General features: G+C 37.6%; 1 protein-coding gene across 1 annotated transcript in view; it reads left to right on the plus strand.

The window, feature by feature from the left end:
- Positions 1–12,228, plus strand: part of POLN (DNA polymerase nu) — a 102,478-nt gene that overhangs the window by 39,930 nt on the left and 50,320 nt on the right. The window contains exons 15-17 of the mRNA XM_075709796.1: positions 4,662–4,719; positions 6,803–6,880; positions 7,304–7,418. Of these exons, the coding sequence (XP_075565911.1) occupies positions 4,662–4,719; positions 6,803–6,880; positions 7,304–7,418 (251 nt within the window). The remainder of the gene's footprint in view (positions 1–4,661; positions 4,720–6,802; positions 6,881–7,303; positions 7,419–12,228) is intronic.

The following is a 12,228-nucleotide window of genomic DNA, read 5'->3' on the forward strand; positions in this document are numbered from 1 at the left end:
GATAACTATATTACAAAATTTAATATTTAATGATTGTTGGGGGGGGGGGGGATCTGCATTGACAACAAAAAGGTGAAAAAGAAAAGGGTACACATATAAGGGTGTGGGTTTTTTCAGCTTTCTACCAGTGATGACCTGAGATTCAACAAGGCCAAGTGCTGTGTCCTGCACTTGGGTCACAACAGCCCCATGCAACGCTACAGGCTTGGGGAAGAGTGGCTGGAAAGCTGCCTGGCAGAAAAGGACCTGGGGGTGTTGGTCAACAGCCGGCTGAACATGAGCCAGCAGTGTTCCCAGGTGGCCAAGAAGGCCAACAGCATCCTGGCTTGTATCAGGAATAGTGTGGCCAGCAGGAGCAGGGAGGTGATTGTTCCCCTGTACTCAGCGCTGGTGAGGCCACACCTGGAATGCTGTGTCCAGTTTTGGGTCCCTCACAAGAAGACAGACATTGAAGTGCTGGAGCATGTCCAAAGAAGGGCAACGAAGCTGGTGCAGGGTCTGGAGCACAAGCCTTATGAGGAGCGGCTGAGGGAACTGGGGTTGTTTAGCCTGGAGAAGAGGAGGCTGAGGGGAGACCTTATCGCTCTCTACAACTACCTGAAAGGAGGTTGTAGCGAGGTGGGTGTCAGTCTCTTCTCCCAAGGAACAAGCGATAGGACAAGAGGAAATGGCCTCAAGTCATGCCAGGGGAAGTTTAGATTGGATATTAGGAAAAATTTCTTCCCCAAAAGGGTTACCAAACATTGGAACAGGCTGCCCAGGGAAGTGTTTGAGTCCCCATCCCTGGAGGTATTTAAAAGACGCGTAAGATGTGGCACTTAGGGCCATGGTTTAGGGGTGGACTTGGCAGTGTTAGGTTAATGATTGGACTCGATGATCTTAAAGGTCTTTTCCAACCTAAATAATGCTATGTTTCTATGAAAACTGTAAAAAATGGAAATTTCCATTTATACAGTCAACTAGTTGTTCTTATTAATTGTGTTGCAGGTTTACCAAAATTACCTATGAAACTTGGATGTACATTTTCCATAATCAAGACAATTTTATGTTTAAATGGAATTTCCTGTAATTGTTTGTTACCGCTGCCTCTTGTCCTGTCATTGGGCACCAATGAGAAGAATCTGGCTTCATCTTCTTTATACCCTCCCATCAGGCATTCTGAGCAGCGAGGAAAGATCACCTCTCCTGACGTGCTGGTGATGTTCTTCCTGATGCAGCCCAGGATACTGTTGGCCTTCCTAGGTACAAAGGCTCATTGCTGGTTCATGCTCAACTTGTTTTTCACCAGGATCTGCAGGTCCTTTTCTGCAAAGCTGCTTTCCAGACTGTGAACTCTGAGAGCCTGATAGTCCATTTCTCCAGGCTCTTGAGGTCCTTCTGAGTCATAGAGCAGCCATCTGGTGTATCAACCACTCCTCCCAGTTTTGGATTGTCTACCATCTTGCTGAGGTTGCACTCAGTCCTGTTATCCAGCTTATTAATGGAGGTGTTGAGCAGTATTGGCCACTGGGGTACTCCACTCATGCCTGGCCTCCAGGTGGTCTTTGTGCCACTCATCAAAACCCTTTAAACCTGGCAGTTCAGCCAGTTTTCAGTCCACCTCACTGTCCACTTATCTAGCTTGTACTTCATCAGCTTGTCTATGACGCTTTTATGAGAGTTTGTTTTGAAAGCCTTGCTGAAGTCAAGGTAAACAACATCTGCTGCTCTCCCTTCATCCACAGAGCTAGCCACTTCATTGCAGAAGGCTATCATTGGTTAAGCACGATTTCCTCTTTGTAAATCCATGCTGACTATGCCAGATAATTTTTTTTACTTTAATATGTTTGCAAATGTTTTCCAGGATTATTTGCTCCATCACCTTCCTAGGAACTGAGGAGAGGGTGATTGGCCTGTAGTTTTCTGCATCCTCCTTCTTGCCCTCCTGGAAGAAAGGAGCGACACTTGCTTTCTTCCAGCACTTGGGAACCTCCCCTGATCATCACAGCCTTTCAAACATAGTTGAAACTGGAACCTTGGCTTCATCTATCCTTCTATCCATTGGAACCTCTGGAAATGAGTTTTGGATTGTGGTGGTGGTGGTGGGTTTTGTTTTTTTACCCGATTCTAGGGTTTTTTTGTTAATCATCCACTAGAATAGCTTGATTCCCCTCCCTCCCCCCACCCCCCCCACCCCCCCCGAAACAGTGAAGAAGAGTATTAATAGTTAACTTCCACAACCAGCTTTTCCATCAGACTGTTTCAAGTATATTCTTTCTTGTGTGTTGGAGCATAATTGTTCAGAGAGAGCAATTTTGTTTCTCTATAACTTCTAACAAGATGTGGATGCCCTTTTCTAACAGTAAGTGATAACAGTCACATCTCAGATTATTTCTGCAAAACCTTCACAGATCCATACTTGAAATAAATACATAAAAGCAAAAATACAGGCTGTGTTATGTAGTCCAAGGCGGTAATAGTCATTTACCAAAGCCACATCAATCTTCCATTTTTGATACAATAAAACTGTCACCTAATTTTCCACTCAAGCAGAGGAAAGCTTTCCATTTGGAAGTCTCTCCTGAGATTGTCTCCTTGTTTCTTCATCCTTTTAAATATCTAAAATAAATGTATCTCATCAAATTTGGTAATCTAAATCTTAGAAAACATCATCACCAAGGGAATCTTAGGTCAACCTGTAAGTATGTGTCATATACAGATAGATTGAACTGCCCACTGGAGATTCCTGTCTTTGTCTACTGACTAGAGAGAGATTCTAGACAGCTAGTTTAGACCAACGACTAGCCTAAAGATGTCTAAAATTAGATGAGATGAATCTATTCAGCTATTCCAATAGCTTAGAGATGGGAATGATGACTTCCATGTTTCTTGAGTTACTTCTTTTCTGAGGATTTATTCAAATTATGAGTTGTTAACTAATTTACAAGTGAAAGTACATTTTGCGCTTGCAATTACTTACTAGTGTTTTTCAGAAGTATTAGTAACACTTCTAAAATTGCATTAAAAGCAGAATTTCTGCATATGCTGTCAGTGAAAACAAGATGGCAATATAGTGATTTATTGTTACCATTGTAAATAGATTTTGAAATAAATTTTTACTTATGTCACTTTTTTCAGGTTTTTGAAGCTAACAAGTTAAGGAACAATAATCAGTGAGAGTAACTATAAACAACTCTTCCTGTGCTGGAGGTTATCTTACTAAGTACATGTCAATACCAGTATAGGTCCATACAAAGTTCTCTACCATTAAAATTATTCACATCAGAATGAAAATGTTGTGATTTTGTTTTTTAAATGTGTAAAATTAGATGCACACATTCATGTCCAATTACATAGTAAAGGACTTAATTTTCTAAACTTCTGAGGATCTACTAGCTTCCATGGCCACTTAAACTGCATACAATTCATACAAACAAGCACTGATCCTCCCCAACTTGTTATCAATAGAAATCAATAGTTCTCAATAGAAATATTAGTTCTGTGCACAGATTAAATAACCACTTATTTCAAAATACGTTTAATAGCATTACACTAAGCATTGCCACAACTGTATTTTTAAATGTTTCTAGAAAATGAAGAGTAAAATATTAAAGACGGCAAGTGTTTCTTCTGGGTCAAACTTCGTATTGATGGACTGAGAGCAGTGTTCCTAGTTTGCCCATGCTGTGAAAATATTATGTGTGTTATATAGTAGCTTCCTACCTCTCTCTCTGTGCATGGTGCTGTGGTGGGTGTTCAACTTCAATACAATTAATTGTAGATCTTTAAGGGTGATACTAAGACTAGAAACTCAAGTTTAAAATAACAATTTTGAGTTCAAAATCACATAGAAAATGATCATTCTGATTTGGAAATTATATAGCACTATTCCCATTTCCTGAATTTGCAGTATTACATAATATTAGTATGTTCATCTAATTCCTGAACCACTTGCAAATGAATTGTGTGGAATTACGAAAATTGAGCTTGATATACATTATCTCTTGTCATGCATTACCTTTCTAGATGAAGAGGCATAATGACATAAAATAACAGAAGGAAGCTATCGCGTGTCATCTTTCTTGCTTTACTGGGGGTGTATGAACCCAAATCTTTAAAGAAAAATCTTGTGTTATTCTGAGCCCCGCATGTTTGTTGATAAACTTCGTTCTCACTTTTAATCTTGACGGATGTGCTGTAGTTAATAAAGAGCTCCTTCTTTATTTTATCATGCATTTCAAAAAAATGGGAATAGATATTAGAAAAAATTCTAGAGGCTGAAGAAAAGTCCGTTCTCTTTGCTTAAGGCAGGGTTCACATGTATTCCTTTCTTGAAAGTAATGGACCATATCTAAAAAATACAGGTTCAGATAAGAAGAAAATTATTTTTATTGGGTTACTAATTATGTTCTATGGTGCATCCAGAGATTAGGATTTGGAAAGGCTGCCAGAGAAATCATTCTTACAAGCTTCCAATTTTCAAGGAAGAGCAAATAATCAAAAGTATCTGTAGTTACAGAAGTATGAAGATTCCTTTGAAAGGCAAAGTTGTTAATCTTATTATATGGGGAAAACTTGTTGGCATTAGTATCACTAATGTTCTTATGCTGCTTATAAACTGCTCATAAACATGTTTTCATAAACTTTAACTTACTAAGCATTTTTATTCTTCTTATTTGTAGAACATTCAAGGTATCTCTAAACATCCAGTTAGAATCACAAAGAAACAGTACGTAAAAGGTAAACCATGGTTTTATTAATATGAAAAGGCAATTTTATCTAATTATTTTACTGAGTTATATTACATTTTAAAGCAGACCAGTAGCTCCAGCATTAAAGAACAGAATAGGTTATTAACGCTAAGTTATACATTATCGTTTAAACCAATTACTTTTTGGTGGTTGTTCCTGCAAAAATATGCTGTTTCAGCACTGATCTAAATAGTCACAAACTTTTTAGATTTTTTTGTTTCCCTCGGCTATCTCACTGTTCCTTTTTTGGATGACATTATGCACCTTAACTGCATTAAATATCCTAGGGATGATTTTGTGTGCATTCAGCTCATGAGGCTTTTCCTGAGGAGGTGTTAAAGCTCCTAGTAGCAGGCACAGTGCTGTGTTTTGGATTTAGTAGGAGAAGAATATTGATAGCATGCTGATGTTTTTAGTTGTTGCTAAGTACTGCTTATGCTAGTCAAGGACTTTTCAGCTTCCCATGCTCTGCCAGGTGCACAAGAAACTGGGAGGGGGCACAGCCAGAATAGTTGATCCAAACTGACCAAAGGGCTATTCCATACCATATGGCATCATGCTCAGTATAGAAACTGGGGGGGGTTGGCTGGGGAGCAGCGATCGCTGCTCGGGAACTGTCTGGGTATCGGTCAGCGGGTGGTGAGCAATTGCATTGTGCATCACTTGCTTTGTATATTGTTGTTGTTATTATCATTATTACACTGTTATTATTATCATTACTATTTTACTTTGTCAATTATTAAACTGTTCTTATCTCAACCCAGGAGTGTTTCTCACTCCTACTCCTCCAATTCTCTCCCCCATCCCACCGGGGCAGGGGGACTGAGCGAGCGGCTGTGTGGTGCTTAGTTGCTGGCTGGGGCTAAACCACGACACTGGGTCATTCTAATCAAACTCACAACTGAACACCAACTAAACTCAGATGTGTTGGTTTTGATAACAGAAGCAGATTTAAGGCAGATGATTCAGAGAGAATTGAAGTAGACTCTAGAAAAGCATGACCCAAGTGATAGAGAAACCCACAATAGTAGACTCAAATACAAGAGAGAGATTTGCCACCATAAACTCTCTTTGAATGCCTACAGCCATAGCTGGGAAATGCCCCTCATTTGTTGCACTTGGTTCTCAGATAATGGCAGGGTTGCCTTTTCACAGCTATTCACTGCCTGCATTTGAAATAATACAGATCATAAAACAGGAGTCTGTTGAAGACAATGTAAAACTTTGACAGCAGTTTTATTTTATCTACCTGAGTTATTTTTATAAGCATTTTTTAAATGTTGCTATAAAAAATGTGTGAGCAGTGGCTGTGTAAACCTGAGCTGCCATTTATAACTCTGGCACATAGGCCTTTCTGGAAATAGTCCAATCAGTTTTGTTAATGATCTTATAATATGTGCTTCTCAAAAACGTATTTCTAAGTTTTTCATTCCTGTATCAAGACACACATTTTTCCACTTTTATGCTGATCAGATTAATTCTGTTTGTATTTCAAACCACCATCCCTTTCTACAGCAAGACAAGTGGTATTCCCAGGATGCACAGAGTTTCCAGTACCTTGTCAATGTACATTATTGCTTTGTGATATTATAGGGGATTTCTGTCATTAGAATTTGGATGCCTACATCAGCTGTATGTTCTCAGTATTGTATTCCCCTACCACCTGTAACTCAGAGTTTGGTTATTAACACATTGCTGCAGCATGTTCAAAGATAAGAAAATACATTTTTTTAGTTCATCTCTCTAGACCCCTCCTTATCTGAATGCCTCCTTTATTAAGTGATCTGTGATTAATGTTAGTTATTTTACGTATTTGTTAGCTAGTGTTTTGGGAAGGGTTTGGTTTTGAAAAAGGAGAAGCAAGCGGTACTGCAAGGATGGCAGAGATAAAGATGTTGTACATGACTGAGAGTACAATAATTGTGATGCTGACAGTGCCGTGCTAGGTTGCTTACATTGCCATTTGTGTGGTTTTAGTTGTGTATTTGGTATGTCATTTACAATGTCCTATGTATTGCAACACAATACTTTTGGAGTGGGGTTTGGGACTTAAATGGCTATTTCCTCTCTAGGAAAAGAAGAGGAAATAGTAACTATTTCCCCAAGAACATTGTTTATTTCCAAAGAAGGATATTCATTTTTAGCAGCAGGTAAGATAGTATGTATTATTATTCTCATACATATTAATGTTCACAGTTCTGTCGTCTCTTTTTCCCCTCTCCTTTGGATGACATTATATTTTACAAGGCTGTCAAATCAAAATTAATATTGTTATATGATGTATACTCCTTAGTGTGCTTTGGAAGTGGATTATATGTAAGCCTTGTCAGTAGAAACAAAGAGATAATAAGATTAACCTACACCTGAAGATAATGAAGGAATTGGACACCGTGCTCTGTAGCTGGAATATGACTTCTTCAGGATGAGCTTTTTACAGGCACCTGGCTTTTCTGACAGTGAGGAAATGACTGAACAGTCCAGGCTTGTGTTTTAATTTGTGATAGTTTGGTTAAAATGCAGGTATGTTTTTATTTTATTTAAAGCAACAGATTTATTTTAACACTGTTTTCTAGATTTTTCCCATATTGAGTTAAGGATACTTGCTGACTTATCATCTGAACCAGAACTTTTGAAACTGTTTGAAGAACCTGAAATCACCGATATCTTTTCCACACTGGCTTCTCAGTGGTAAGAGTATGTTGCAATTTTTTGATAGTAATTAGGCAAAATAGTAAGAATAACTTCAACTATTGTATTACTGCGCAGTGATAACAAAAGACCGTATTTTGCTACAGTATCTATTGTTATACTGTTTTAACACCGTGAATTATAATTCCTTTCTGTCTTTCTGAGCTTTTTCTCCACTGTGGTAATTACCATGTCAAAATGTTGCAATCCAACTGACCAGTATGAGCCTTGTGACTAAAGCTGGTACAATAACTTACTGTGAGCAGTGCATCCTGATAACTTTCTCACTGTATTATTGTTCACGAATTCTTTTTAAAAATCCAGAGCAGTGGTTAAGCAGGTTATCCATCTGAAAAAATTGCAGAACAACTTTTCTTGATAAAAGTACAAGCATTTTTGAAACCTGCTTGGTTATCCAGTAGAAGTATTCAAATCACATTACATATGTACAAGAAACAGAGAGACTAGAGCTCATGGGACTCCTTTGAACTCATGGGGTTTGGTGCTTCCATCTTCTGATGGATGATATGATACTTGGAAAAAGTGGTACTTCAGTAATTTTAAAAAGAAAATTCTTATCTCCATTCCCAGATTATTATTTACTGATCTCTTCAGCATGCAGATCAAAAGATTAACTATCAAAGATGGAATATTATTTACTTAGCTTTTCAAAGGTATTTCTGATTACTGTTTGTATCATGGTGATCCCTAAAAATCTTATTTGAGACTGGGACTCCCCTTGTACTCAAAAGTGTGTGAGCATTTAATAAGTGACAGGATAGATGTCAAGAAGCTTACAGTTTGAACAGATAGGTCAGAAAAAGATTGAATAAAATGCTATAACGTATAAGCAGATTGAACAGAATGATGTCATGTAAATGTCATGCAATTTTCATATTTTCTTTGTTCCTCTTTCTCTTTTTTTAATCTTTTTATTTCCATTTTTTGTTGGAAGATAGTTAGCTGAAAATGAAAGCAAAAATAGATAGATGAGTTCATCAGTCCTGATCTAGCTCAGTTCCTATCCTACAGTTTCTAAATTTTTGCAGGCATAGCCTTTCCAACCACAGTATTTCCCACTCACTGCAATATTTGCTAATACTCTCCAAAGTAGTACAAAGAAAGAAAATGGAGCTCAAATTATAATTATCCTGCTACCAACAACTGAATCAGCACTTGAGGCGTGTGCATTTTGGGAGAACACAACTCAAGGTCACAAACATCCCAATGAATATAGCTATGAAAAGATCACCTTTCTCTTTAGAGTCACTTAGAAGCTGCTATTGATATTATAATAAATTCTTAGCTTTAACATGATATCACTAGAACCTCGTGATGGAGTTAAATCTTTATTTTAGTTTGGAGGTATATTGCAAATGTATGCATGAAGATGAGTCAAATTTTGTCTCAACTCTGGGCAAGGCTCCAGAAATACCATTCTATTCAACAACCTCACAGCTCTTGGCAGCCATCAACCTCTTATAGTTGCTACACAGTAACTTGAAATTTAATGAAATATTACAGGCAAATATTTTTATCAGACAGAAGTGTCATGGTGTGTCTACAAAATCATTATGTAATGATTCTGCTGACTCTTCTTTTAAGCTTCAGGAAAGCTAATGCTTGGAAGCAACTTTCTATTGAATCTATAAGACGATTGTTATTAATTACAGAGACACAAAGGTGTGTTTAATCTCATATAACCTTGGACATCGGTTTTATACCTGGAGAGATTCATTTGACCTATTGTTGATGTCCCCTGTGTAATAAGATCATTGCATATTGAAAGTGTTGACTTCTCACCATTGAGAACAAAGTAGGTCTGGGGTGGCCAACTCACTTGCAGACATCTGTATTTGTTCTGACAAATTCAGTTCCTCCTATTGGATCAGTTCCTAGTGAATTCACCTTGGGTTTTGGAATTTTGTCCTTAGTTTATTTAGCACCAAAGAGAACACATAAAATCACAAGCTTCACAAATACTTTCCCATTCCAGATACTTATTCATCTCTCATTGTCCACTATTGATAAATAAAATCTTTAGGGCAAAGAATTAGTTCATTGACTTTATTGTAGTTGATTCCACCCCGTTGGTATTAAAATCAGTTGTGAGAAGGAAGAGCAAAATAAACAACAAACCTTTTATCTCCTCTGGGTCTCCTGATTTTCTCTGGGTCTTAATTCTTTAAAATCTGTGCAAGTGATATACCAAGTGGCATATCAAATGTTTTATTCTGTGAAGGAATTGCATGTTGTTGCTATTTGTAAATCGTTTCTAACACATTTTGGACAATTCGAAAACCTTGACAAAAAAGTTTTTTTTCTCTTAAGAGATCTGTAAAGAATTAATTAGTTTCTGAATTTCCCTCTCAGAAGAAAAAAATTAAGTTAATGTCAGTGTCTGAAAGCATTCCAGCTTCTGAATGCATGTCAGTTGGTATCTTTTAGCAGGTTTTCTGCATCTAAAATCCTTGGACTAATGCATATTAAATCATAAATAGTAAAGAATATATTATTGGACAAAAATCTGAGCCACACCCCAGAGTTCAGCCAGTTTTATACCAGTTTATTTGCTTTTGTTTTTCCCCCTAAGCTTCATGGCTTCTCCACTGAAATGTACTCTATTCCTTAACTGTCCTTCAGGCTAAAGCCTTCTATCTGAAATCCAACCTTTTGAAAAAACTTTACAGGCTTTTTATAGCATTTGGCAGCAAATACACATGGTGGGCAGTTTCTGCAAGGAGGTTAGCTGTATGAGTTTCTGATTGAATTAAGATCTCTTATGTATAAAAGCTTTCATAATTTGGTTAGGCATGCTCTACTATGACTCAGTCTATCTCTGGGGCCTTAGAGACGTGTCTCTCTTGGAAAAGCTGTTGGATCCGTGTTTCTGTCAAACATCATTTGTATGGAATCTTCACACTGGTCAACAGTGTAGTGTAGAGATGCATAAGTATGTGTCAACCCAAACTACATCTATACATTACAGCAAAAGGCTGAAAGGAGGTAATAACTTACATGCTAAAATTCAGTGTCATGTGCAACACCATACCCAACCCAATACAGCTAGCTGAGAGGCAATCCTCTCTGCAAGACTAGGGTGTAATCTTGTACTCCGATGGCTAGCTTACAGAGATAGCTCATTTCAGAATCATAGAATCATTTAGGTTGGAAAAGACCTTTAGCATCATCATCAAGATCATCATTTAAGTAACACAGCCTCCACCAGTCTGGGCTTTCCTGCACTATGCTCAACTGTGTGCTGTAGATACTGTAGATACTGCTTGCTCTAGATAGTTTTTTAAGTATTGTGTGTTTTGTTTGACAGAACTTTCTTGAAATTGCTATTCAGATAAAACTCTCAGAAGCTGGTGTTAACTAGTCACTTACTGCAAGTTTGTCATGCTTGTCTCATGTTTTATCTTTAAAGTGCTTTTTTCACATGGAAATAAAGTTAATGGAATTTTATTCCATGGAATTAATGGAATAAAATACAAATGGTGTCTGGCCACTTCGCAGTAGGTTTGCTTCTATTGGCTGTTTCTGTCAGTGAAAAGTCCAAGCTCATCTCTGCCTTGTACATCCAGTATATTTTCTGGTCATCTAACATAGTTACCCCAGCTGAAACTAAGATGATATAAATAGAGTCTAATGTTCACTTGTATATGCTTAGTAGTATTCCTGCTCTTACCCTATTCTGTCTGTAATGATCATCATATGCTATTACCAGCATTATTTTACAGCAACTACTGTGTTAAGGCCTATGAAGAGTAAGCCTCAAATGACAGGTCAACACCTGCCATTACAAGAATACCAAAAGTGCATTGCATTAATGACCTATTTGCTACTGAGCACATAGTAAAGTTTCAAGGCTTGCCTAAACTTTTGAAAATTCATGATATAATGGATTCCAGCTACCTGCAAGATCATCTTGTATTATATTGTCTTGATGTTCTATGACAGTTAGAATCCTTTGAAAGCCAAATCATCATCCCAGTGCTGAAGATGATGAGAGCTGTCTTGGCAGCTGTCTGACCAACCAAGAGATTACTAACTGCTGTTATGTTACAACAAAGCTGTTATGTTATTGTTACAAGAAAGCTCAGAATGAAATTGCTCTCACTTCTTTAATCTAGCTTTTACACAAAAAAATGAAAAATAAGTAATTGTGTTTAAAATGCTGTTGATGTGCATATCTTAAAATCACTTTCAAAGATAGAGGCTGAAAAATAAGTTTACAGTCTTTTAGGCAGTCTGCAATTTTTCTTAATTAGAGGTGCAGTGACTACTGATCTCTTTCAAACTGTTCATTTGTCACCCTTCTTAGTAGGCTGTTGTTCCTCTGTCATAGTATATACTCATATTGAACATATTGGGTCGGAATCCAGGAGAAGTATCTTGATTTAGCTAAGTACTTAAACACACCATAAATATGTGATTTCATCCTACCCGACTGATGCCTACTTTCCTGCCTGTGTGCTTTTTTGAATTGGGATAGTACTGCTTCAGAGTTCCTATGACTCGAGCATTAAGCTATACTTAAAATATTTGGGTAAGTCCTTTGCCCTGCTTCTTTAGAATCTGCCTTAGAGAACTAGAGATCCTTAGTAGTGGGGAGTTCAGCTGCACCTAGCAGAGCGTAGTGATACCCTCCATCAAGGGTCCTGAGGGCAGCCTTGCCATACAAATGCAACTATATTATTTATGGCTCTGGAACTAGCTTAGTCATTTTAATCTTGAAGATGTTGTCACTGTGTTCCAATGTTTAATACAGACATCTCTGATATCTGCAACTTATATTTACTTCCTG

This window comes from Pelecanus crispus, chromosome 4, assembly GCF_030463565.1.
Source record: "Pelecanus crispus isolate bPelCri1 chromosome 4, bPelCri1.pri, whole genome shotgun sequence".
Classification (NCBI taxonomy): Eukaryota; Metazoa; Chordata; class Aves; order Pelecaniformes; family Pelecanidae; genus Pelecanus; species Pelecanus crispus.